Source organism: Callithrix jacchus, chromosome 13 (assembly GCF_049354715.1).
Source record: "Callithrix jacchus isolate 240 chromosome 13, calJac240_pri, whole genome shotgun sequence".
NCBI classification, from domain to species: domain Eukaryota; kingdom Metazoa; phylum Chordata; class Mammalia; order Primates; family Cebidae; genus Callithrix; species Callithrix jacchus.
In genome coordinates, this window is record NC_133514.1 from 4,882,711 (window position 1) to 4,910,250 (window position 27,540).

General features: G+C 50.1%; 2 protein-coding genes across 2 annotated transcripts in view; both read left to right on the plus strand.

Annotated features, from left to right (window-relative positions):
* KBTBD11 (kelch repeat and BTB domain containing 11) lies at positions 1-27,227 on the plus strand. Its single transcript, XM_035269820.3, has 2 exons — positions 1-247; positions 20,770-27,227. Exon 2 carries the CDS (start codon positions 21,582-21,584, stop codon positions 23,472-23,474), a length of 1,893 nt encoding a protein of 630 aa, XP_035125711.2. The 5' UTR covers positions 1-247; positions 20,770-21,581; the 3' UTR covers positions 23,475-27,227.
* Positions 1-27,540, plus strand: part of MYOM2 (myomesin 2) — a 170,820-nt gene continuing 143,280 nt past the window's right edge. The window contains exon 1 of the mRNA XM_054243663.2: positions 1-247. The gene's annotated coding sequence lies outside the window, so the exon portion shown is untranslated. The remainder of the gene's footprint in view (positions 248-27,540) is intronic.

Below are 27,540 nucleotides of genomic sequence, written 5' to 3' on the forward strand. Positions count from 1 at the left end.
AGAGCCGGGACCTGTAGCGCGGGCTCAGCGCGGCCTGGAGAGCAGGGAAGGCCGGTCCGCCGCCCCCTCCGCCGCCCACGCCCCCCTGCGGGTCGGAGGAGCAGCGCGCGCTCGCAGGTGCCGGGAAGGCCGGGCAGGGGCTCCCACAGGTGCCGGGAAGAGGCCGCGCGCATGCGCCGGAGCCCACCCGCCAGGCTGCGCGTCCCGGGCCCGGTGGGCGCTGGGGGCTGAGAGGTGCCACCGCGAGGTAGGGCGGGCCTCGGGGAGGCGGCGGCGGGGAGGGGCGGGAGGAGCGGGAAGGAGCCCGGGGCGCGGGTCGGAGGGGGCGGCGGAGGCCGGGAGGGGGGTGAGAGGGGAGGCCGGGGTCTCGGGAGCTGGAGGGGAGGCCGGCAGGGGAGGGGGCGGCGGCGGGTGGTCTCCCCACGGCCTCCCCCGGGACGCGGCGACCCCCGCTCTAGGACAATGAGCCGCCCGCGCCGCGCCCGCAGTCACCGCCCCCGCCGAGGGTCCCCCCCGCCGCCCTCGCGGGAGCTGGAGCCCGAGCGGAAGCCGAAGCCCAAGCAGGAGCCAGCGCGCGGGGACTGGCGGGGGCTCCTCCCGCGGCTGCTGGGCTCGGCTCCCGACACGTCGCCGGGATCGGCTGCCGGAGCTGGTGTTGGGGGTTGGGGGGGTCCCTTTTGGAATCGGGGTCACGGGGAGGGGCGCGCGGCCCCGCGTGATCCTCTCTTGGAGCCTCCGCGAGCCCCCAGCACCCCGGGCCCGGACGCGCCCCCGACACCCGCTGGGCTCCCCCGAAGTCCAGCCCCCGCCCCACGTACTGGGGAGACCCCCGGGCGGTCTGGGCGGGATTCCGCGAGGGCCCCTCCTTTCGGGCTGGGCAGCTTTTGGAGCGTTGAAAGAGGGTTAACTAAAGTCCCACCACCGCTTGAGTCTTGCAGAACCATGTTCCCCCTCCACCCACTCCAGTGTCTATTCTAAGGGAAAGTAAGGGAACAGATCCGTGCAGTGAGCGTGATTCTGCTCAGCCCACGAAAGCCAGCGCCATCACATTGTAAAGTTCCTGCCATCCCCTCAGGCACTCTGAAAAGTTCGCCCCGTTCCCGCTGCTCCCGCCTCCGTTTCCCACTGAGGAGCAGTTACTCAGGCTCCAATTAGGAACCCTTATGGATGTCAGTGGAACCCTTCAGCCTTTTATCCTGAGCTGATAATGTGCTATTATTAGAATAATCCTCCCCACTCCTGACATCACCAAAGGGAGCGATTTATTGCCCTGCGATTTGCTCCAGCACTGCCTGTTGTCTGTGAATTTATGGTGATTGCGTTGCAGTGCTCCTATCCGCGCATAACTTAGCAAACATTTTAATGAGATAAAAAAAATTTGAGCTTTGCTCGTCATAGCGTTAGAAAGCACGTAATAAAATTCGTTAAAAGATGTTGCTTACAGTATAGTCAGCTGTGGCGCAGCCACGTTTGGATCAATTACAGACCTCTAAGGTGAGGGAGGTCCCAAAAGATTATAACACTGTTTTCCCTGTGTCTTTTTGATGCTTAGAAATGTGTAGATACGCAAACACTGTTGTGTTACAGTTGCCTGCAGTATCGTATGTAGTGTACAGGTGTGCGTTCTGGAGCAGGAGGCAGTGCGGTAGAGCGCAGGTGTGTAGCAGGTTGCACCGGCTAGGTGTGTGCAAGTGCCCTGTGTGATGTTCACACAATGATGAAGTCACCTAACTATCCTTTTTCAGAACCTATCTGCATCTGAACCATTCAGGACTATATTTAAGCCAGTACTGGGCTTGGGAGGAGGGGAGAAAACATAAATGTTGTGGCTCTGAGACTATCACTAAAGAAATTCCCAGGTCAGGCTTGGTGGCTCACGCCTGTAATCCTAGCACTTTTGTGACGCTGAGGCGGGTGCATTTCCTGAGCTCAGGAGTTCAAGACTAGCCTGGGCAACATGGTGAAACCCTGTCGCTACTAAAAAAAAAAAAAATGACAAAAATTAGCTGGGCCTGGTGCCATGCAACTGTAATCCTAGCTAGTCACGAGGCTGAGGCAGGAGAATCGCTAGAACCTGGGAGGCAGAGGTTGCAGTGAGCTGAGATTGTGCCACTGCACTCCAACCTGGGTGGCAGAGCAAGACTCTGTCTCAAAAAAAAAAAAAAAAAATGAAGAAGAAGAAATTCCCAGGGAGCAGAACTCTGTGTGTTGTCCTCTGGCTTTCCTGATATCTGGGCCTAACTTGACCCTCAGAGCACTTTGCCCTGGGATGATGAAAGAATCTGGAAAGGTGGTTTGGAGGTCATTCCATCATTTGTAAATTCCAAGACAAACCAGCTTCCATGGGGTTTCCATATGTTTTGGTACAAGTAGCAACATTGGCAGTGGGAACCCAGCAGGTCTCCTCTTAGTGTCCAGTACACACAGCTCATCTTTGTCCCTGTGCTGATACAAAGAGACTCTCCGTGCTGTGGATGCCTCCATCTGGGCACACGTTTCAGTGTTTTCTAAATACCAATAGCACAGATTGCTCAGTAATAAGGAATCACTCAGGCACCTGCAGCCTCTAAACCTCCTTGCCTCCAAGGCTGTGATCCAGGAGGACCGATGTCGGAGTGGGCTTGCCAAGTGCTGGGGGGGCAGCGGGTTTCCTGACCACAAACCAACCTGTCATTCTGCATCTGTTCCCTGGTGACAGAGCAATACCCGCCCTTCTGTGGAGGTCAAGGGCTCACTGTGTCAGTTGTGGACTTGATTTTGTTTTTTTTTTTTTTCTCTTGAAATCATTGTCATTAAGCTAAAATTATAGTGTTGATGCCCAGCACATATTTGCAAAGTATTTTAACAAGGAGCAAAACCTTTAAGAATAAATTAAAACATTTAGGAGTTTACTTTTTGCCAACAACCAGTTTCCTCCAGAAATGATTTTGAAATAAATTGTGCCTGGGAAATAGAAATTGTTGCATGTCTTCTGTGCGTTTTGTTTGAAGGATTAGCATGAATTTCCTTCTCTCCTGGATATTTATGGATGCCCCTCCAGCCCCACTGGCTCAGGCACAGTGCGAGGTGCTGGGAATACAATCGCAAGTAAAGCCGTCCTAGTTCCCTGGTGTCTGCAGCTGAGACTTTAATACAATAAAAGGCATTCAGCATATAATTATGTTAATTCTTAGGTAAGAACACATCAAGACAAGTGCTTTGAAGGAGAGGAATACATTCCCGTGAATGCACCTGAGAGAGGAATCTTGTGTTGAGAACTGAAGTATGAGAGGCGTGGCCGGGAGCCCAGGAGCGGAAGGTGGACAGGAACGTTGTGTGTAAAGGCCCTGTGGTGAGGACTAGAGCACGGAGAGGCCAGTGAGGGGCGCAGGCGCAGAGCCTCGTAAAAGTGTAGCGTCACCGGATTTTACGGCTGAGTTAATTGTGGCATTTCCTTCTGTAAATGGATGGAGCTTGGCACACTGGAGCAAGCTCCTCCAACCCATGGCCCGCGGCCACATGTGACCCAGGACAGCTTTGAATGCAGCCCGACACAGATTTGTAAACTTTCTTAAAACATTATGAAATTTTTTTAAAGCTCATCAGCTATCATTAGTGTTAGTGTATTCTATGTGTGACCCAAGACAGGTCCCCTAATGTGGCCCACGGAAGCCAAAAAATCGCACACCCTTGTTTTAGAGCTTGACAAAGTTGCTCATGGATTCATTTTGTAGCTGGAGATCTCCTGAGCCCTAAAGTAAAATCATTAAATAGGAGGATGCACACAGAATGTTCTGTAAATGAAAAACCACAGTGCCACTGTTAGCTGGTATCATTGCTGTCTTATAAAGGCTTAGAGTCGTAGGGACATACGTATGGCTGTGCTTCTACCAAGTCTACCATCTTTGTCTAAGCCACTTCCATTTCATGCTGGGACTGCTGCAGTAGTCTCTGGCGGGGCTCTGCATGACCTCTCTTTGATCAGGCCCTCCTATAGCAGTCAGAGCAATTATTATTACTATTATTATATTTTGAGACGGAGTCTTGCTCTGTTATCCAGGCTGGAGTGCAGTGGCACCATCTTGGCTCACTGTAACCTCTGCCTTCTGGGATCAAGTGATTCTCATGTCTCAGTCTCTCGAGTAGCTGGAATTACAGGTGCCTGCCACCACACCCAGCTGAATTTTTTTGTACATTTAGTAGAGATGGGGATCTCAGCATGTTGGCCAGACTGGTCTCGAACTCCTGGCCTCAAGTGATCCTCCCCCCTTGACCTCCCAAAGTGCTGGAATTACAGGTGTGGCCCAGAGCAATTATTTTTTAAAATTTTTATAATGTTGGGCCTCTCATAACTTATCATTCTTGCAGGATGCAGTCCACAGTTCTGAGTATTCATAAAAAGACCCTTGTTCCATTATCATGGTTGTTCAATAAGCCACACACAACTTAGTGGCTTAAAGCAAAGCATTTGTTATTTATTTATATTTTAAGTTCTGGGGTACACGTGTGGGAGGTGCAGGTTTGTTACGCAGGTAAACGTGTGCCATGGTGGTTTGCTAAACCTATCAACCCATAACCTAGATATAAAGCCCAGCATGCATTAGCTATTGATCCTGATGCTCTCCCTCCGCCGCCTGCAACAGACCCTAGTGTGTGTTGTTCCCCTCCCTGTGTCCGTGTGTTCTCATTGTTCAGCTCCCACTTCTGAGTGGGAACATGTGGTGTTTGTTTTCCTCTTTCTGTATTAGTAGCAATAGCATTCAGTTTGCTTGTAAGTCTGCAGTCTCGCTGGGCACAGCTCACCTTGGTGCCGCTCAGCACCAGATGCAAATCTTGAAGACCGAACCTGAGGCTTGCCCCAGGAGGATTCACATACTTGAGGCTGGCACAGCAGGGGCCCCTCAGGGACCGCCCTGTGACTGTGCGGCCATCTGTGTACTCACTCCAGCGTGGCAGCCACAATGCAGTGGACTCCCGTGTACTGAGTCAGGATCGCCACGGACTGTGTCCTGAGAAATCAGCCAGGTGGAACCAAGTCACGTTTCTCACGAGGCTTGGAGGTTGCGTTGTGTTGCTTCCTCCTCAGTCCCGGGCCTGCCACATAAAAGGGGAGGGAACAGGGTCCCAGCTGTGAGCAGAGGGGAATCTCACTGGGCGGGAAGGGTATGCCCAGCAAGGCACATCCACAGGGCATCTTTGGAAAACAGAATCTGCTCCGTCCACTAAGGTCATGTTTCTTCCTCATAAAAAGGCCACGATGATCCCCAGATCTAATCCTGTTGTGGCATCAGACTCGGGCTCCAGGAAGTCATCATTAAAGTCAGGTGTGAAAGTGCTTCCCTGGGCCCTAGTCCTTCCTCTGATGCAAAGGCTGGTGCTCCAGAGTGATGAGAGACCCTCCCCAAGCCCCCAGTGTACAGCCCTGGGCAGGCACAGGAGAGCCACTTTAGGCCCTCATGCTGGTCAGGGTTCTCCAGGGAAACAGACCCAACCGGGTACATTTGCGTGCACGTGTGTGTGTGTGTGTGTCTACATGTGTGAGAGACTAGAGCAAGACTGAAGGAACTGGCTCATTGGATGGTGGCAGTGCGAGTCTGAGATCTGCAGGGCAAGCTTCGGTCTGGAGACCCAGGGAATGCTGGCATTGAACTCTTCCTCAGGCACCTCAGTCTTTTTCTCTTAAGGCTTTGACGACTGGACAAGGCCCACCCACATTGTGAACAGAAACATGCTTTACTCAAAATTTTCCCATATGTATGTTAATCGCCTTTTAAAAAAACACTCTTAGGCCAGGTGCGTTGGCTCACGCCTGTAATCCTAGCACTTTGGAAGGCTGAGGCAGGCAGATCACTTGAGGTCAGGAGTTCAAGACCAGCCTGGCTCAACATGGTGAAACCCCGTCTCTACTAAAAATACAAGAAAATTAGCACAGGAAGTCAGAGCATTTGGGCAGACGTGGCAGACCTTTGAAACAAACTCTGATGAGTTTAGTGGCATCTCCTGCAGTAAAATCTCATTATTAAGCATAAACGGTAGCCTGTCATTGGAAACAAACCCCCGCCTTAAGGCCATGCTCGTTTCAGGCCATGTTGCTGCTGTTTAGCCTTCTCAGCTGTTACCTGAAAGGGTCTCTGTTTGCAAAGCTCAATGTAAGGGTCTTTCACAGCCTGAGTCACTCTACACTTTTGAATCAGGGTGCAATGGCATGGCAGTTTGATCAGGTATCACGTTCTCATGCTCTAAATGGCATCCACAGTATGCCCTGTGACCTTGGAAGCCCCTATACAAAATCAAAAGTCCTTCTGTAGGAACTCCTGTTGCCAAGGGCCAGTCAGAGTGGGAGGTGGCTCACTGGTGACCCCTAAGAGGGTGGCCAGTGACTACATTCAGGTGGCCTGGCAGGAAAAGGCAGAGCTCTTACAGGGGAGCGCCTCAGGTGCCCCAGCCCTCATGAGGTGTCCACTGGTGGAGCCACACAAACCTTGGAGAGGGTGAGCTGCCAGGAGATCATCAGGGCAAAGATCAGGCTGTGCTGTGCTTCTCTGCAGAGGCCGCCTGACCGACCTGGCCTACATCCGCGCCACCTGGCTTTATTCCGCTGAAACTGTCTCGTGCACTTAGGGGTTTCCCCTAGGGAATTCCGAACACTGGACGGTCTCCTGGAGAGACACTCTTCCACAGCAAGGCCTGTCCTGGCGCCTGGCAAGCCACGCACAGCAGCCTGCTCAGGTTCCAACCTGGGTGCCCTGCGGTGTTTGCCAAGGTGGGACCCTCGTTTTGTTAAATAATCACCTCTGTGAGACTGAACTGTCCTCTCATCTCACCCCGAACACACCACAGATGTTAACTTCAAACCTGCACTTTAGAGAAAAAACGGAAATAAAAATTTGTTGGCCAAGTGCATTGGTTCATGCCTGTGAATCCCAGTGCTTTGGGAGGCTGAGGTAGGGGCTTTGCATAAGGCCAGGAGTCCCAGGCCGCAGTGAACCATGATTGCACCCCAGTACTCCAGCATGTGTTGACAGAGTAAGACCTTGTCTCTAAGACACAATGAAATAAAAACCAGTATGTCAACAGCCTTCATCTGTAAAGCATATTTAGTCAGGCATTAAAAGAGTTTGCAAGGAACAAATGAAAACATCAGGTTGCTCCCATTCAGTCTCAAGGTATAATTATAGACGCGTCGGTTTTGCATCCACACTCCAGCCTGGCAATTGTAGGACCATCGGGGTATGAAACTGTCTCTTCCTGCTCCATAACTGCACTCTAACTTGACAGACCACAAGTCTTGATTTCTACATCAAAAATAGTAGCTAAAATATAAGTAACAATGACAAAATAGTTCTCATGTCTTCGATCTTCCTTCCTTTGGCACGCAGTGACCTGGCTGGTTTGGGGTTGGCTGAGGAGTGCTTGCCTTTGGGAATCTCAGGTTCTTTCCCTGGACCTAAAGCAGCGATTTGTCTTTGTTCCCCAATTACAGAGTCTGAGCAGCAAGTACAAGCTGAGTAACATCCTACTCATGAGAATCCTGCTGATATTTTTGATGATGCAGGTGCAGCAGAGTCGGGACTCGGTCAGATCTCAAACAAAACACGAAAGGGAAGTGGGAGGGAGGGGTTTCTGCCCTCTTTTCAGTTTATACCAATGATTGAAATAAACCCATGAGATTATTAGAAAAGGCAGAATGTAGGAATCTGTTCTCTGTTCAACTCTGCCAGAACTTGTTTGTGATCTTGGACAAGTCTCTCTTTTATGAAACCCACAGCTCAGAACTTTAAAAACGCCAAAACACGAGTTCTTAGATTCGTGTATTTCCACTTGGCTGGAACTTTTAGTAACTAAGTTATTCAGCGGCACAAGCATGAAGAATACTGAAGTAAAGTGAGCATTATCATCTGGCGATTAACTTTACTTAGGCGTGTTTAAGATTGTATGGTTTGCATTTGCTTTTATTAGCAAGCTACATTACTTAATTGCTAAATAATGGTAGCTATTTAAACATATGGCATAACATTTTAAATTGTAAATTATTTCAAACACCATAATGCGAAAAAAGAAACACTCATGTATCCCACTAAGATTTAATACATGTTATCATTTTGCCATTTAGGGTTCAAATATTTTTTGTTTGTTTTTTTGTAAGAAACCAGATGAGGCCAGGGGTGGTGCCTCACTCCTGTAATCTCAGCACTTTAGGAGGCTTATGCAGGAGGATCACTGGAGTCCAGGAGTTCAAGACAGCCTGGGCAACATAGTAAGACCCTATCTCTCCGAAAAACAAAGGAACCCGAATGATACAGTCTGTGGTGTGAAGCCCTGTGGTCCTCTCCCCAGCCTCCTCTTCAGAAGTGATCACTACACGTGAATCCATGCCTGTCCTTCCTCTGTTTTTACACTTCCATAAAAAACATCCGTGTCTTATACTGTTTAAAATATATGGAAATAGAATTATCCTATATCTTTCTGCAACTGCAAACCTTCAAAAGTTCAAAATGTTGTTTATTGAGACATGCAGATCTAGGTCATTCCTTTGCACGGTGTTAGCGTGACACAGAACCTGTCTGAGTAGCTGAATCAATCCTTTTTTGTGGAAAAGGACACAAAGCAATCTTTCTCAAACCCAAGACTGATCACATTACCGTTCCCATCGCTGCTTCCTTTCTTTCAACACCGTCGACGGATTCTGTTGTGGTCAAGGTGACTGGGACCCCGGGCTGGCCCCACCAGAACCCCACACTTCCTGCCGTCCGACCACATCCGGTCTCTAGAGCCTCGAGTCAAGCTTGTCTCTTCCTCGAGGACTCCTCTGCTGCTCTCCTGCTTCTCTCTCAGTTTGCAGCACAACTTCCACATTCTGGGAGGATGCATCTGTCACCACCGTTAGAACCAGATCTGTCTGTCCTTATCTTCTAGTCTCCTTGCTGCCCCCTTCAAGCATTTGTCCTGGTATCTGATTCCATTCAATGGGTGCGGTGGCTCAATGCCTGCCTTCTGAAGTGAGGCCTGAGCCCCGTGGGGCTGACATCAAGTCGGTCTGGATCCTTGGTGTACCTTTTTAGTAGCTGGCACTAGCCGCCTGGCACATTGTAAACGCTTCACATGTATCTGCTCAATAAGAAATGAATGAATATTGCTACTTAGTTATCAGTACTGAGATAACAATGGGAATGTAACAGATTGAACAGCTGTGAGCAGCTGTAGGATTTATTCAGCCAGGAATCTCTCCTTTCTGGTTCCAGCTGAGCATCCTTGGTAGGACATTCAACTTTGATTTCAGTTTTAAAATGAAACAGATTTATTTTAAAAGAGTCAAGTTGACCCAAACATTGCTCAGAGTTGGGTTTCAGAGCTGGACATTTCAGGAGAGTCAGCTGTGCCTCTCTCCAGAGCCTTGGTGCTTTGGTGTGACCTGGTTATTCACTCTTGATGTTTGGCTTATTAATTCTTGAATCAGAGCCACAGGACGGGCAGATGCTTTCTATTCCAACATATTCTCAGCTTTCACCCCAATGACACTCATGGAAACCCAGAGTAAGCTTTGTATTCCTCTGACTCGAAGACCCTTCTGGGTGAATACACTGATTTATTTTCATCCAGTTTTCTTTCAGTACTTCCAAATCTGTGATTCCAGTGAGCACAGATTGTGGTATAACCAAAGAGAGCTGGTGCCAGTGGCTCACAGTCAAAATTTTCGACCAGGTCTCCGGCATGCTTCCTGTGCAATGGCTACTCGTTCCTCTTCTGCTTTCAAGTATGGTCCATGCAGGTGTATTGTCACATCAGCAATGAAGGAACGACAGAGTCACTAAGCTCCATACTACAAAGTACCAGCTCGGCCGGGAGACCCCCACCTAGGTGGTGCTGAAGGAACTGAGAGGCAAACACCCAGATAGAATAGCAAAGTGGGTCTGTCTGGGGGCCAGCAGCCAACCGACCTGAGAGCCTCAGGAGCTGACAGCATTCCAGGCGGAAGGCCCCGAACAGATTCTCATCCACACATTTATTCTATCTGAATAGGTGACCACTATTAACAAACAGGTGGTCTGTACTTTCCCATAACTCAAAAGTAAACCAAGTAGGCAGCTGCTGCCTGCTCACCACTGACCACAGACAAACTAAGAGGTATTCTCCACAAGGGAGCCGCAGGGGCAGGGTAAACTGAATGTGTCTCAACACCATACCATGTCCATCTCAGAATACTTGCATTTTTTTTTTTGAGATGGAGTTTTGCTCTTGTCTGCAACCTCCGCCTCCCAGGTTCAAGCCATTTTCCTGTCTCAGCCTCCCCAGTAGCTGGGATTACAGGTGCCCACCACCACACCCAGCTAATTTTTTTTGTATTTTTAGTAGAGATGGGGTTTCACCATGTTGGCCAGGTTTGTTCTCAAACTCCTGACCTCGAGTGATCCACCCGCCTTGGCCTTCCAAAGTCCTGGGATTACAGGTGTGAGCCACCACTCCCGGCCATGCTTACATATTTTAGAAATCCATTAATCAGATACAGGAAGCAGATCAGGAAATCTATGCAACAAGTTTCATAGCTGAGGCATCCCCTCTGTGCACAACGTATTGCCTCCCCAAAGAGCTCACAGCAGGCAGTGGCTAAGGGTCCAGACACACAGGTGCCCCTCACCTCCCTTGCGTCTGGCTTCGAACCTGACCGCAGAGCTGGAAGCACGCATCCTCATGGGGTGAGACCATAGGAGCTGTAATCCGTAGCTCTGACCAAACCTCTTAAACTTGTGACCAGCAGGAGTGAATCCCTGCTGATTGCTGAGGCCCAGTTCACTAGGGAACAGATAACAACAGTCTCAGGTGGTTTTTTTTTTTTTTGAGGCCAGTTGCTGAAGGCTCCAGAGGCAGAGGGAGAGAGGAGAATATTGGACTTTGGTGTTGGTCTGCTCCTAATTTTCTTTGGTCTTCGGAGACTAGAAACTTAATGTTTCTGCGAATTGAGCATTTTTTCATTTATTGAATGAAGATGCCGGCTGTTCTGCCTGTCTCGAGTGTTAGCCGTGAGTGTGAAATGGGACAGCTGCCAGGAAGGTGCCAGGAGCCGTTCTGGGTAGATGCTGCAGGGCCTTGGCACCCTCTTCTTGTCCTGCTGGTGGTGGTGGGTCTGTAGTTTAGTAATGACCTTGTCTTGGGAGGCAACTCCCGCCTGCATCTGGAAGGCTTGCTAGGGCAGCGCTGTACCATGCTGTATAAACACCCCGTTTAACTCCACGACAGTCGGTGAAGTACACTTTTGTTTTTAGGAGGATTACAGTTTCCAGGGATGGGAATCCCTGCACGCTAGCCTAAGCAGGAAAGGGCATTTATTAGCACACTTACCTCAGAAGTATCCCGAAGCTGTCCTTCAGCACCCCTTGCTTCAGGGGTCTCCCTGTCTTGTCCTCTTCCCATTTCTTAGTTTTCTGCTCTGTGTGTTGTTTCATTTCTTCTGCTGGAGATAATGAGCTTCCCCGTGATTGCAGCTCTGCCATCCATGAGGACGAGGCCTTGCTCCTGCCTCAGCCCAGAAGCTGCGCTCTCCCCACACCGGGTCTGGAGAGTTCAGGGTATCTTGTGGGTAGGGAGCTGTGAGCAGCAGCCCAGCCAAGATCCTGAGGCCTGCTTCCTGGGGGTCCCACCCTTCGCTAAGGGAGCCAAGTGACCGAGGGGCAGAGAATGTGCCCACCGGTGAGAGGGCCTTCTCGTTTTAGGGTGAGATTGCTGAATTGAGCACATCGCCTGGGCTCTTGGTGGGATTAACTTACAGGGAAGAGACTCCATCCTGGGTGTGTCTGACACCAAAGGGAAGGCTTTGAAAACGCATTGACCTTCCTGGAGCTCTGCCAACGTGTGCTTTTTTTCATCCTGGTAAAAATACAGTGAGGCGGCATCACACATAAGGAAGTGTCAGAGACGGGAAATCATCTGCCCAAGGGGCCTTTCGTCGAGGAATGTCTCACTTTCAAGCGCACCCTCCCTCTTCTGAAAGGTGCCTGAGCAGCACCGGGTTTTCACAGAGGACAAGCACTCCTGGACTCTGGTCCCATCTGCTCATTCTGTCAGTTAGAGGGGCAGGTTCCTGCCAGGCTTTGTCACTGCCTGAAGGGGAGTGCCAGTGAGTTTCCTCATCCCTGAGCTCGGGTTTTCTCAACTGTAAGAGGGGGCAGCATTGTCTGCCTCCTGGGGTGTTTGGAGACTGTGTGGTCACTGATGTCACCTGCACAGTTCCTGCATGCAGTAAAAACAAAACAAAACAAGTTAATTCCTCCACGTCACCCACGAATCCTCCAGATACACTCAGGGAGGAGGAACGGGCAGGGGAGGAAGGGCAGGAGAGATGCGGGAGGAGGGGAGTGAGCTCATGGAGACTTTTTCTTTCTTTTTTTTTTTTTTTGAGACGGAGTTTCACTCTTGTGACCCAGGTTGGAGTGCAATGGCACGATCTTGGCTCACTGCAACCTCCGCCTCCTGGGTTCGGGCAATTCTCCTGCCTCAGCTTCCTGAGTAGCTGGGATTACAGGCGCGCGCCACCATGCCCAGCTAATTTTTTGTATTTTTAGTAGAGTCGGGGTTTCACCATGTTGACCAGGATGGTCTCGATCTCTTGACCTCGTGATCCACCCGCCTCGGCCTCCCAAAGTGCTGGGATTACAGGCTTGAGCCACCACACCTGGGCCGCCTTTTTCTTAAATTGGAAGAGGTGGTGGGAAACACAGGCTGGAGATAGTGGTACCTGGAGAGATTTCCCATGCTTGGAAATGCGCTCCACAGTTTAGGAATATTTAAAATCATGCATGTTCATGATAGATTCCAAAAATGTGTAAAGAGCAAAAAAAAAAAAAAAAAAAATCATCATCCCAATCCCCATCGTTATTTTCATACCTTTCTTTCTTTCTACATGTTAAAGCCTTTTCAAGTTGGTCTATACTTTAAAACCTACAACTTTTTATGATTATGGAAGCAGCATATTTATTTTAGAAAATACTGAAACTCAGCATTTTATTCAGGGGATAAGAAAACCTATCTGTAATCCAACATCCAGATTATCATTACTGATCTCTTTTTTCTTTTTTTTTTTGAGACGGAGTTTCGCTCTTTTCACCCAGGCTGGAGTGCAATGGCGCGATCTTGGCTCACGGCAACCTCCGCCTCCTGGGTTCAGGCAATTCTCCTGCCTCAGCCTCCTGAGTAGCTGGGATTACAGGCACACGCCACCATGCCCAGCTAATTTTTTGTATTTTTAGTAGAGACGGGGTTTCACCATGTTGAACAGGATGGTCTCGATCTGTTGACCTTGTGATCCACCCACCTCGGCCTCCCAAAGTGCTGGGATTACAGGCGTGAGCCACCGCGCCCGGCCCTCTTTTTTTTGGGGGATAGTTCATACTTGGAACTGTCATGTGGATACTATCTTAATCTGCCATTCTTTGTGTAGTTTAAAAACTTGTTTTATTTTCTTATTATTTTTTTGAGACACAGTCTCATTCTGTTGCCCAGACTGGAGTGCAGTGACATGATCTTGACTCACTGCAGCCTTGACCTGCAGGGCTCAGGTGATCCTTTGACCTCAGCCTACCAAGTAGCTAGGACTACAGATGCCACACGCCACCACTCAGCTATTTTTTTTGTATATTTAGCAGGGACAGGGTCTCACCATGTTGCCTAGGCTGGCCTTGAACTCCTGACCTCAGGTAATAGTCCCTCCTCAGCCTCCTGCAGTGCTGGGATTACAGGCATGAGGCACCATGGCCAGCCTCTATGGTTTCATCTGAGTATTTTCAGAGTTGTCATTGTTTTACTTTCCCTGGTTAACATCCATTCATCTATCCATCTATCCATCCATCTGTCCATCCATCCATCCATCTGGCCAGTTGTCCTTACAGAGCTCAGCCTGTGCTAATGGTAGAGTGAAAGGTAATCCTCCTTTTTGTGAATTTTATGTTTTTATGGAAAAGGATGATACGTATACCTCCCAATCTGTAATGATACTATGTGTGCTAAACTAAGACTTCCTCTGCAAACACAGACTGTAGAGCACTAAAATCAGAAGTGAGGAAGGCTTATTAGAGAACGTACCATGGGAACTTGAGCTTAAAGAATGAGCAAGAATTCTGCTTCTCAAACCAGGGTGGGGGTTGTCTTAGGCAGCGAGAATTGCACAGGCAAAAGCTCTACTACTGATATACGAATATACAAATATGCCCCACGTACACACATGTGTACACACACACACACACACTCCTGAAGGCAGGTTATTAGGGCAGCCATGGGCAATTCCATGAGCTCATGCAGTAGGACAGAGGGGTGTGAGGCATGAGGGTGGGTGAGTTGGGAGCAGATTGCTCAGTACTTTACTTACTGGCCTATAGAGCTTGAACTTCAAGAATATCTATTGTATAAAAGTTCTTCTTCAGGAAATTCCCAATGATTTTAATTCTTCCAATTAAGTCCTGCTAGGAGGTTCACCCTACTGTTATTCCCCTAAATGACTCCCAGGAGGTCAGGTGGGGGCAGCTGGTGGAGCCAGGCTTGCCTCAGGACCCAGTGCTGCCCCATCTCCCGCTGTGTCACGCTCAGAACTGAGCAGAGCACCCTGACTTGCTGGGTTGTGTCTACAGGATGCAGGGGCAACAGACCCACCTGAACATCCTGGAGGCTTTGCTCAACCCCTGCATGGCTGTAGCAGGCATCAGCTCGGACGGGGCCTGGAGTCTCAATGACTCAAGAAGTGTCATGGTGCAGTGGCTGTTGGTGTAGGCAGTGGAGCCAGTTGCTTGGCTCATTTCTGGCTCTGCCCCTTACAACTGCATGGCTTATAGAACGCATGATGTTGGTAAAATCACATAAATGGCTGATCACAACACCGCCCTCCCAGAAGGCTCATGAGGGTCCTGTGTGTGGATATGATATAACACACAACAGAATACTACCTGGCAAAATAGACGTCCACTGCTCTGTATGTTTGGACTCACGTGTTGTCAGTCATGCTGCAGTTCAGCTGGTCTCCTAGGAGGTCCTTCATAAAAAAATAAGCTAAAAGAGACCAGGTGCGGTGGCTCATGCCTGTAATCCCAGCACTTTGGGAGCCCGAGGTGGGTGGATCACTTGAGGTCAGGAATTCGAGATCAGCCTGGCCAACATGGCGAAACCCCGTCTCTACTAGAAATACAAAAATTAGCTGGGCGTGGTGGCAGGTGCCTGTAATACCAGCTACTCGGGAGGCTGAGGCAGCAGAATCGCTTGAACCCAGGAGGCGGAGGTTCAGAGGTTGCAGTGAGCCGAGATTGTGCTATTGCACTACAGCCTGGTCAACAAGGGAGAGACTCTGTCTCAAACAAACAAACAAACAAAAAAGCTAAAAGAGTATAGATTGTGCTCTGGTGGGACAGACTCTAATGAATGTTGCTTGATATATTATGGGACCTTCACTTATTCATTCGATGACTCAACAAACTCCACCCCGCAGCAGACACCCTCCCCGTTTCTGAACTACACAGAAAATACTGCCTACAATTGGTTTTCGTTTTCTTCCATTCACGTAGTATCTCATTGCTTGAACCATTGTAGGTATCCTAAAGGCAGACACTAACAGCAGAAGCCACTTTTCTCATCCTCCAGGACAGCACAGAACCTCGCTTTTAGTAGCCGTATGGCGAGTTAAATATGGGATGCATTTTACAGGGAAAATATATTTCCTGCGTGGTGTATCCTCCTGGCTAGCTTTAATTAGGCTGTGTAACGCTGCACATTTTGATGGTCTTCCTTACACTATTTTCTGTGCCTTAAAGAGTCCTAAGAAAATGTGGATCAGGGCTGGCTCTAAGGACAGCTAGCTCCACGGTGTCCACAATGGCACCGACTCCCTCCTTGCTGTACCCTCCTTCGGTCCTGCCTGCCCAGAAGCGTGGACCAGTTTTCATTTGGCCGTGGAGAGGAAATAACCTTGAAAAGCAGTATTTGTAGGGAGAGTTGAAAGTGAATCAATACATTGAATCAAAGAGAAATCCTGAGTGGGTGTGATGGCCCGCACCTGTAGTCCCAGCGAATTGAGGAGGCTGAGGCAGGTGGATCACTCAAGCCTGAAAGTTCAAGGCTTAAGGCAGGTGGAGGCTGAGGCAGGTGGATCACTCAAGCCTGGAAGTTCAAGACAACCTTGGGCAGCATAGTGAGACCCCATTGCTACAAAACATATAAAAATTAGCCAGCGATGGTGGTGCACCCTGGTAGTCACAGCTACTTGGGAGGCTGAGGTGGGAGGATCTCTTGAGCTCAGGAGTTGAGGCTGCAGTAAGCCATGATTGTGCCACTGTCCTCCAGCCTGGATAACAGAGCAAGACCCTGTCTCAAAAAACAAACAAAAGAAATCCTGAGATTCCATACAAGTTTCTAAGGCACTATAATTTTTCTCAGATTTATGGCTTTTCTTTCTCAATTATTAACCTCTCAACTCATTGGCTGTTTAACTGTGTGAATGGCGTCTTTTTGGTGATGTTGGAGGCCATGTGGGCACAGCCCAGCTTCTATTCCCAGCAATGCTGTGGTCCAACGGGGGGTGGAAAAGCACGGCAAAGCATGGAAGACCTGTAAGGAATTTTTTTTTTTTGAGATGGGGTTTTACTCTTGTTGCTTAAACTGAAGCACAAGGTGTGATTTCAGCTCACTGCTACCTCCCACTCCCAGGTTCAAGCAATTCTCCTGCCTCAGCCTCCTGAGTAGCTGGGATTACAGGCCTGTGCCAGCAAACCCAGCTAATTTTGTATTTTTTTTTTTTGGTAGAGATGGGGTTTTGCCATATTGGCCAGGCTGGACTTGGAAATCCTGACCTCAAGTGATCCACCCGCCCCGTCTTAGCCTCCTGAAGTTTTGGGATTAGAGGTGTGAGCCACCATGCCCAGCCAAAGGACTTTCTTAGAAGCAAAACATACCATAGAAGTTTACATAAACTCCCTAAGTCAATTATCGCATTCTTTTAAAAAATTAGGCTGACCATAATTATTTGAAAGAAGACTCTATTTAGCAACCAGTATTATTAAAATAGAGCATGCTATTTAATACCAAATAAACGAATGTCCACATTAAATATATAATGTCCACATTGGGAAATCATACTTTTTAATTTGTATTAATAGTAAAAAAATGTATAAAAACTTTAAGTGTAGATATTTATAAGGCCCAGAAGAAACTTACACCCTTTGGGGGAAAATACTATATATATTTTATTGTTTATATTTAATCATATTTATATTTAATTCGCCTTTGTTCTTATGAAATGATTTCCTAATTACCAGCAAGAAGTAAACTGGTCACTGCCCATCTCCCCTGTGCCCCCCACGTCTTCCATAGAAACTGCAATGCTGACTCCACAGGTGGGTTCAGGAAACCCTTGTTAACAATTACCCACGGAAAAAATCCTTCCAAACACCCCGATTGGGGGCTGGGAGGGTTTCGATTATTTCCCAGTAACAAGGATGGCACGCTGTGCAGAACCTCAGGAAGCCTCTTAGTGGAATTCTGATTCTAGAGCCAACCACAACATGGGGGTGGGGGAAATCCCTTTGGAAATTCCTGACTTCCCATCCAAAGAAATCTGACCCTACCAGTTGACACAGTTGTTGACACCTCAGAGTGTTGCTAAATCCAAAAGACTAACTCCTCTCTATCTGTTTTAAGGTAAAAATTTCAGTAATGGGTCATTCTGGAAAATAAAAATGCAACCTCTTAATGTTGAGTTTCTTTTAATATCACTTGAGACAAAAAAGGGCCTCCTGCTTAACCTCCTTTCCCACGTGGTGTCTGACACCACGTCCATTCTGCAGGGAGACCTGCGCAGGGCAGGCCTGTTTGGTGCCATGAAACCATCTCCTGGAAAGGCTGCCCAGAGCCTCCTAGAGGGGACGGGGGAGGGCACCCGAGCCCTGGATGCAGCCATGCTGCTGCCCAACAGCATAGCTGCAGATCTCAGTGTCAGAAACGCCACTGATGGAGGTGGACAGGGACCTGCTGGCCTGATTTTGGCTGTGCGGCAGGTGATCTCAGTGTGGTGGTGTCTAAGAAGCCTCGTGATTCCTCCTGGTGAGAGTGCGAGGCTGTACCATGCTGAGACCATCCCTGGTTCTGCCAGTTTGCTTTGTTACGTGAGCCAAATGGCAGGCAGGAGGATGGGGGTGGGGGGTGGGGATGACATCCATGGAATATGATAAGGCCACCACCTCTGCTGGAAGGGCCCCTCAGAAGGACACAATTTAATAACATATGTATATTGGAAGAGCAACACTAAGACCTCTTGAATCATTACTTTTGAGATGACTGAGTTTTATTTTTTCTGGGGCCAGCTGGAATAAGAACTAGTTCTATCCCAGGTGTGAGTTGAATATCCCAAATCTGAAATTGAAGATGCTCCAAAATCTGCAAGGTTTTGAGCACTGACATCATGCTCATTGGGTCCTTTCAGATTTGGAGTTTTTGGAGTAGAAAAGTAAGTATAAATGCAAATATTTTAAAATTCAAAAAATTGAAAATCCTAAAGAGCTCAGGCATTTGGGATGAGGGCTAGTCAGCCTCTAGCCAGACAGCTTCCTTTTTGGCACAGCAGAGATGGGTCCCTCACTGCTGGGGGCACCGTGGGCTGCTTTCCAGTGTTTCTGTTTATCATGGAGATGTCTCTCCTGCTTAACTGTAGTTACAACAAAATGTATACTTATCAAACACTCAGGCTTTGAACTGATTTCATAGGACTTTTTAGGGCAGAGTTCCAAATTTAAGCTTTTAAAATCCATTTGGGGCTGGGCACGGTGGCTCACACCTGTAATTCCAGCACCTTGGGAGGCCGAGATGGGCGGATCATAAGGTCAGGAGATCGAGGCCATCCTGGCTAACACAGTAAAAGCCCATCTTGACTTAAAAAAAAAAAAATTAGCCGGGCATGGTGGCACGAGCCTGTAGTCCCAGCTGCTCAGGAGAGGCTGAGGGAGAAGAATTGCTTGAACCCAGGAAGCGGAAGTTGCGGTGAGCCGAGACTTCGCTACTGTACTCAAGCCTGGGCAACAGAGTGAGATTCTCTCTCTAAAAAAAAAAAAAAAAATCCATTTGACTGATTGTGTGGATTCACTCTGTCTGTAATGATTAATTGCATAAATGTGACTGTCAGGTCAGAGGCTCCTGTACATTGCAGGACAGTCCAGCCAGAGAAAGAACTAGGGAGCTCTGAACCCTTTTCCAGGGCAAGAAGAAAGTTTACTACAGTGGATTTCTAAGGGCCATGTCTTCTGTATCTTACAGAACCAGTGTTAAATGAATAAGCCAATTGAGACCTCCAGTTCTTGGATTTTATTTCAGATATGAGGTTCCTGTGTATTTCTGATCTGATAGAAAAGTTTGTCTTAGTTTTGTTCTCCCTCTCCTTTGCATGACTCAGCTGGCTGGAAAGACTCTGCAGTCTTCGGGGCTGGTGCCCTTCACTGAGGCAGCCTCACAGCTTTTCCAGGTTGGTCACTCTTGCACTGTGGTCTTTTCCCTGGTGCCAGACACAGGGAACCCTTGTGTCCTGCTCAGCCATTGTCTGTGACCTATCCTGGGGCTCAGAGCTTCAGAGTTACCAAAAACCTTCATATTACATTTCCCAGGCATCTTATGACAATTCTGTGCACATAAGGAGTGTGCCAACATTTTATTGTAAAAGACGGAGGGAGGGAGAGAGAGACGAGGAGAGTTAGATGTCTGCAGTTTCCAACTTGAAGACACTTTTATTTCTGAGAATACTCGGGAAGCCTTTTCAGGGACAGAGTGGCAGAAAGAGCAGGGTATTTATAGTGACCAGGAAATGCTATTATGTATAATAAGTGGAACATCAGAAGATGTTGGGGGACCAAGCATCATTTTCCCTATTTCACTTGGGAGGTGAACACACAATCTGTATAAAGATAAGTGTGGTCACGTTTTGTATGTCTTTGTTGTCCACATAATTTCCTTTGAAAGCCAGAATAAAGTTGGCTTATGCGGACTCTAAGACTTCTCGGCTTCTTTCCAGCATCTGAGGGCGTGTCCGTGAAGTGTTTGTCAGTTTGGGAAAGATACTCGATTTTATTCTATAATTCATCTGCGGCACTCACATCCGCCTTCCACGTACTTCGGTCTTTCTGCCCTGATTTTTCTTTTGCTGCATTTGGGCTGTTTGGATAATTGCTTCTCTGAGGTTTTTCAGGGTTGTAATTCTAAGAATGTAAACAGATTTAGGAGTTGGTGCCATTTGGGGTCCCTGAATTCATGCTTTTGGCTGAAGCTGATTCCAGAGATGCATCCTAGTGCCTGTCTACAAATCGTTGTCACCGAATTTGAAATAATTAACTGGGAAACACTGAAAGAAAACTGTGATCTGTTAAAAAATGGATAAAATCACACAGTCCAGTGATGCTTCTCACTAAGGGAGTTCTTGCTGCTACTTACGCTTTTTATGTTGAAAACAGGACATTGTTGATATTCCACTGCTTCTGACCTCCAGAACTAGCAACTTCATATGGTTCAACCCATGCATGTTGGGCCATAATGTTTGGTGGTGCCTACTGCTTGAACTGGGTTCTCCTTCTTAATCAGAATAATATCGAGAGGGCAGTTAAAAATATACCTGAATAATTCTGCACGTCTTATTCATCAAACTCTCCAGCAGAGAGCCCCTTTACCACTAAAACTGAATTCTATAATCTGAACATTGGAGAGGGAAGGGTGGTAGATTCCACTGACACGAAATAACCTTACTGAAAAATGCACAAATATCCTCTCTTTTTGTCCTATGAACAGGAACAAGAGTATGGTGAGGTGACACGGAAACACCTGCTATCCCAGCAAAGGAAGCTGCAAGGAAGGGTCCTGCCCCATGAGCGAGGCCGGCCTCCAGGAGCACAGCACTGTTTTCACACCCCTGGCAGTGAATGACGGATAACCAGGCATATGGGGAGGTGTGGATGCACACACACGGGGTGAGCTCCTGAGACCAGGACACAGGACACAGGACCAGTGTCCTCCTGCTGACCTTGCAGTTGTGTAGCCAGAAGTGGGAGCCACAGAGGAGAGCCCACAGTGGAGCCGTTTTCCAGACATAAGGTTAAATCAAGGTTCTCAAGTTTGGGCCACAGCCGGTCTCAGCTTTCTGCGTCCTGAGGGCGAGGTGATGTGTCGGAATGTGAAGTGAGTGAGTGAGCACGGACCCCTAAGAACGAGGGTGCACCTGATACCTGGTCACCCAACGCTGCAGAGAGGTACAGCCAGTTACCCAGGCTGCAGAGAGAACCGCAATAAACTGCAGCTCTAGTCCATGCTGGAGACCATTCACCAAGACTTACTGGGCAGATTTAAAGTTACTGGGGTTCAGAAGCTCAGCACGAGTTGGACACACCCCTCCTCGCAGTAGATGAGAGGGGAAGGGCGAAGGGGTAGCAGCGTGTGAGATCCCTCCCACCCCCCACACACAAAAAAAGCATGGACACACAGAAGTGAAATCTGATCGCGTGCCAGGAAAAGCTGTGAAGCTGGAAACCCGGGAGTAACGCTCGACCTTGGCCAGACCTGCGGGCTGCGGAGCCGGGGGTGTGTGGGGGCAGCACAGCCCAGCCATGGAGCACGCAGTGGCCCCCTGCCTCCTCTACCAGGGGACTGAGCCTGGGGCTGCGGGAGAGCCGGATCAGCCGCCTCCGGGCGCGGGGGAGGGCGAGAGCGAGGGCGCCGCGTCCCCAGCGCAGACACCCTGCAGTCTCAGTGCGTCCCTGTGTTTCAGCTCCGGGGAGGAGTCCCCGCCGCAGTCCCGCTCCTCCGCGGCGGAGGGCGCGGCCACCTCCCCGCCCTCCAGCGGCGGCCCGCGGGTGGCTGAGCGGCAGTGGGAGGCCGGCAGCGCGGGCGCCGCGTCCCCGGAGGAGCTCGCGTCCCCCGAGGAGCGCGCGTGCCCGGAAGAGCCCGCGGCGGCGTCCCCTGAGCCGCGCGCCTGGATCGAGGACCCTGCGTGCCCCGAAGAGCCCGCGCCCGTGCCCCCGGGGTTCGGGGCGGTGTACGGGGAGCCGGACCTTGTTCTGGAGGTGTCGGGACGCCGGCTGCGCGCGCACAAGGCGGTGCTGGCGGCGCGCAGCGACTACTTCCGCGCGCGCGCGTCGCGGGACGTGCTGCGGGTGCAGGGCGTGAGCCTGGCGGCGCTGCGACTGCTGCTGGCTGACGCCTACAGCGGGCACATGGCGGGCGTGCGGCCCGACAACGTGGCCGAGGTGGTGGCCGGCGCGCGCCGACTGCAGCTGCCCGGAGCCGCGCAGCGCGCCACCGACGCCGTGGGGCCGCAGCTGAGCCTGGCCAACTGCTACGAGGTCTTGAGCGCGGCCAAGCGGCAGCGGCTGAACGAGCTGCGCGACGCCGCGTACCGCTTCATGAGCGACCACTACCTGGAGGTGCTGCGCGAGCCCGCCGTGTTCGGGCGCCTGTCGGGCGCCGAGCGGGACCTGCTGCTGCGCCGCCGCCTGCGCGCCGGCCGCGCGCACCTTCTGGCCGCGGCGCTGGGGCCGGCCGGGGAGCGCGCGGGCAGCCGGCCGCAGAGCCCCTCGGGAGACTCGGACGCGCGCGGGGACGCGGCCGTCTACTGCTTCCACGCTGGGGCCGGGGAGTGGCGCGAGCTGACGCGGCTGCCCGAGGGCGCGCCGGCGCGGGGCTGCGGCCTGTGCGTCCTCTACAACTACCTCTTCGTGGCGGGCGGCGTGGCGCCCGCGGGCCCCGACGGCCGCGCTCGCCCTTCCGACCAGGTCTTCTGCTACAACCCGGCCACCGACACCTGGAGCGCCGTGCGGCCCCTGCGCCAGGCGCGCTCGCAGCTGAGGCTGCTGGCCCTGGACGGCCACCTCTATGCCGTGGGCGGCGAGTGCCTGCTCAGCGTGGAGCGCTACGACCCGCGCGCCGACCGCTGGGCCCCCGTGGCGCCGCTGCCCCGGGGCGCCTTCGCTGTGGCACACGAGGCCACCGCCTGCAACGGTGAGATCTACGTGTCTGGGGGCTCGCTCTTCTACCGCCTGCTCAAGTACGATCCGCGGCGCGACGAGTGGCAGGAGTGCCCGTGCAGCAGCAGCCGCGAGCGGTCGGCCGACATGGTGGCCCTGGACGGCTTCATCTACCGCTTTGACCTGAGCGGTGGCCGCGGCGACCCACAGGCGGCGGGGCCGGGCGGCGGGGTCAGCGTGTCCCGCTACCACTGCCTGGCCAAGCAGTGGAGCCCGTGCACCTCGCCCCTGCGCCCCCCCGGTGCCCCCGCGGGCCTACAGCCCTTCCGCTGCGCTGCCCTGGACGGCGCCATCTACTGCGTGAGCCGCGCGGGCACCTGGCGCTTCCTGCCCGCCCGGGACGGCGAGGCCGGTGGCGACGCGGGCCAGGGTGGCGGCTTCGAGGCGCTAGGCGCCCCCTTGGACGCCCGGGGAGTGCTCATCCCGTTCACGCTCCGCCTGCCTGAGAAACCCCAAGGAGAGCAGGGCACCGCGTAGGCCGGCGGGGTAGGCGGGCGTCTCCCTCGGGGGAGGGGCTTTGAGGCCAGCGGAGAAGAACAGATGGGGGAGTCGGGGCCGCTGGTCGCACTGGTCGTTCGGATGATTGGCAGGGGCCCCACGGACGCTGGGCAAGGCCGCTTCCGCTTTGCTTTCCTTTTTGCTTCTCTTTGCTTGTGGGGTCAATGCTGTGAGACCCGGGGGTGTGCAGATGGGTCCCTTGACAGGACGCAGAAAAGGCCGTGGGAGCCACAGGATACAATGGGAGGACCCGGGGGTGCTGAGGCATCCTGCAGCCGGCCCTGGGGTGTCCTGAACCCCTCAGAGCACCAAGGCTCCGCTTGGGGGCCTGGGGCCCTCAAGTAGGTCGCCGCTAACTACCAGTGGAAGCGCTCTGAGAAGGTCACGCTTTTTAATTTTGGCTTGAGATTTAAAATTATAACTGATAAGTAAAGCTCTTTCTAATTTAGTTGAAAAGTTTGTGCCACTATGTGCTTGCTTTGGTTGGCTCAACTCCAAAAAGTAATTTAATAAGCATTAAAGGTAAAATATTTGATTACCAGTAAGATTTATTGACCAATGTGAATTGGAAGTATTTCCTTTTCCACACCATTGCTACTCTGACTCAATTTCCTACAGCAGCTCCGTCTCACTGTTGAACCAACAGGGCTTTGATATTTTCTGTTTAAAGGATGTTAACTGTGGTCAGCGATGTAGCATTGATTTACCATTATTTAAATTTTAAGTCTTTAGTGGCTAAATGTTACCAAACAGCGTATGATAAGTAGGAAAAACTTTCAGGGGTGTTTGTCTATCTAAAAAGCAATCTTCAGTAGCCCACTACGTATGCCCAGCCACGTTCATATTTTGAAATGAGATAAAATTCCAGAAAGGGAAAATCATTTTGTCTTGACAGTTCTGTAAAAATCTGTAGGCACATTTTGAACCCACTATTTCTGATGTTTTAAATGTGGATGGTGTAGTTGTGATGAGGGAGAATAGTTTTTACAATCACTGTTCTGAGAACGTGGCTGACAGTGGGCATAGTGAGGTATGTAACAAGGAAGTGACGTGCTTGTGCACAGTCGGTTAGCAAGTAAACTGCATGTACTTAATTGAATTCCGAAATGCCCTAATGGAGGTAACAGGAGGCTCACTGCATTGATTGACAGGGCATGAGGATTAAGAACAAATCAGTTGGGTCATTCCTCATTTAACGTTTTACTTCTCAAGCCTGTGTGGAGGATGAGATCACGTGCTCACAGATAGAGGCAAACATTTGAACTCTGAATCCAACCCATTTTCTTACTGAAAGAGGAAAATAAGTGAAAGTTCGTGGAACGTCGCTAGATGAAATCATGCCTACTTTAATATTCTTTGTTTGTTAATCCAGTGACGGGAACTGCCATCTCTGTAGAAATTGGTGGGTAATTGAAAAATAGGTTATGCTTCTTAAAGAGTCTGTGGTTATTGGAGGCTCGGTTACGCGTGTTTAGAAGTGATCAGCTTGGAACTTATGCATGACTCGGGGACTGGAATTTATGATCTGTATTAGAGTTTGTTGTGGGGACGTGTTTGCTTGCCCGTGGTTACTCATGAACTGAGGGGATAGATTGGCAACTTGGTTAATCATCTTGGGAGAGAAAAACAGACGTCATATTATTGGCCTTTTATAGAAGTATGCCGGAGAAACGGTTGTGGGAACAGTACAGCAAAAGGAAACAAATAATGTCCATTTTAAGCAATGTACCATTCACACTGTCCTGCATTTTCCACTAGAATTTTATCATTAATGGTAGAAATTTTTATATGAAATGGGACCTGGACCAGGCTAATATTTTCAGTCCTTAAAGATCAAACTCATATGCTGTTATCACTGTGATTTTCCTTGTGAAATCATTCCTGTAAGGTTTATTGTTTGAAAATGAAATGTGGAAATTGGGCTTCCAAAGTACCACTGTCCCTGGAAGAGGACATGAGAAGTGGTGGATGCCTCGGCCGGCAGGTGGGGGCCCACGGGAGCTCCTGTGGCTTTCCAGCATTTCGTTTAGTGAAGGAGCACACGCAGTAGCATAGCACCACTTCCTGTGGGCCCTGTAGCAAAGCCCAAGGTACGCGCTGTCACCTCACGATCAAATGCACAAAAACCCTAAAGAATAAGAGAAAAGAATACCAACCATTAAAGGATGTTCAGCCAACCTATTTTGGAAACACATAGAATAGTATACACAACATTTCTAAACAGTAGTGTCATGTAAAAACACATACTAGAGGACCTGCCTTGTCATCAGCAGCGTTTTTGCTTTTTGGGGGCCAGTAGTGTTTGCACCCATGAAACAAAGAGAAAAGCCACACCCTCCAAGGCTTTGATTCCAGGACTGCTGGTGGGAGGGCAGAGGTATTTGCTGAGACTGACGGGCAAGGTCTGATGCTCCAGGCAGGATCTTTTCCGATTCAGAGTGGTGTTCGATGTCTGCCTCCAACACTGTGTAGGAAAAAGGTTGGTGCAAAAATACTGCTGATCATCTACCCGTTAAAAGTCAGATGAGGCGAGTGCCTTGATGACAGCTATCCACACTTCTCATGAGATTAACCCATGCACAGGAGTGTTTCCAAGTGTCTGAAAAGGCGGTGGTGTCTTCTGGGGAACATGTTATGCACGGAAGCCTGACCTTTGGCCTCGATGGCAGCAGTCCCTTCTGTGCTGCCAATCAAGGTTCATTCGGGATGCAGAGGAATGAGCCTGCCCCTCCTCCTTTCCTCCTGGCTTTGTTCTTCACCTTGGGAGCAGCCCTCCGCTCCACACTGCTTCCTGCAGCTCTGTAGAGCTGGGATTGGAACTTCAGGATTTGGTTTCTGAGTCTGTGGAGGCACCGACTTCTTTTCCTGTAAGAAAATGAATGTTGTGGGAATTCTTTGGCTACTTAACTAAAACTCATGACTCTGTCAGTTTGGCTACAAATACTTGGGTAAGAAATTAATCATCTGCGCTGTTTCTGCTAATGTCTGGTGTCACCTACACTAAATCTGGCAGCACCTGTTGAATCTGTCCGTCTTAGTTAACTTCCTGTAAATGATTTGGAAATAGGATGTTTTTGACGTTCTTTTGACTTTTCCTGAAATCAAGATAGATTCAAGGCATGATCTCTTGTCAGATCTTAGTGGAGGAAACTGAAGCGCTTTTTTGTGTTCTCACTTACTTTAGATGCTTTCTAACTTACAAAAAGTTTTATTTTGGGGTTAAAAACCAGTCAACTTTCTGATTTTTCCCTTTCTTCTGCAATATTGTTCATAAGAAGATAACACGAGCTGAAAATGGAAATCTGCAGTTGTTTCATTTGCATTGAATTGATTCCAGTGGCCACATTATTTCCACTTTTTCCACATGGGGAGGAAGTCCAGACTGAGCAGCCTTCAGGCACCCAGCACAGACCCCGTGCCGGCAGGTGCTTCTGACTCGCTAAGTGAGCGGATATGGATGGAACGGACATAAAACAGGAGGTGGGTTCTCATGTGAGATCAAAGGTCTTCCAAAGCCTGTTCAAGCTTCAAGTGATTCTCAAATGTTACCATGTATTAAAGGTAAACTCCGTCTGTTGAAGGCCACTTTCAGGCCAGCTGTTACGATCTGTGTCGTTGATGTATTTATTAATGCTTGAGTTGTAAAGTCCTCGGCATAAATAGTGCAAGCCCCTGTAAATCTGTCAGTTCATGCCGAGATGAAATAAATCACTGGAAAGTGCCAGTGCTGCTGATGTGTGTCCAGGTTGTGTCTCCCTTTCTCTGCAGTGAGCATCAGATGAGGTGCACTCTCCTGTGAACCAGGGATCCTAGCGCTGCTTGTGGGACCCAGGGCCGACACCTGTGCTTGCAGCCTCCTGAAGCTCTCCCCGCACAGAGGTTCTAAGTTGGGGTGTCCCTTGCCACTTGCCACTCGATTCCTCAGTCCGTTCACGGGTCCCAGCGGGGGGTCACGGCACACCACACGGGGCCTCAGGAGCACCAGGATGGGCAGCACAGGAGCAAGTGGAATCCGAGGCCGGTGCCTTGACTGTGGTTCCCAGGG

Coding starts and splice junctions, on each gene's coding strand:
- KBTBD11 (XM_035269820.3), top strand. CDS start 21,582: ATGGAGCACGCAGTGGCCCCCTGCCTCCTCTACCAGGGGACTGAGCCT.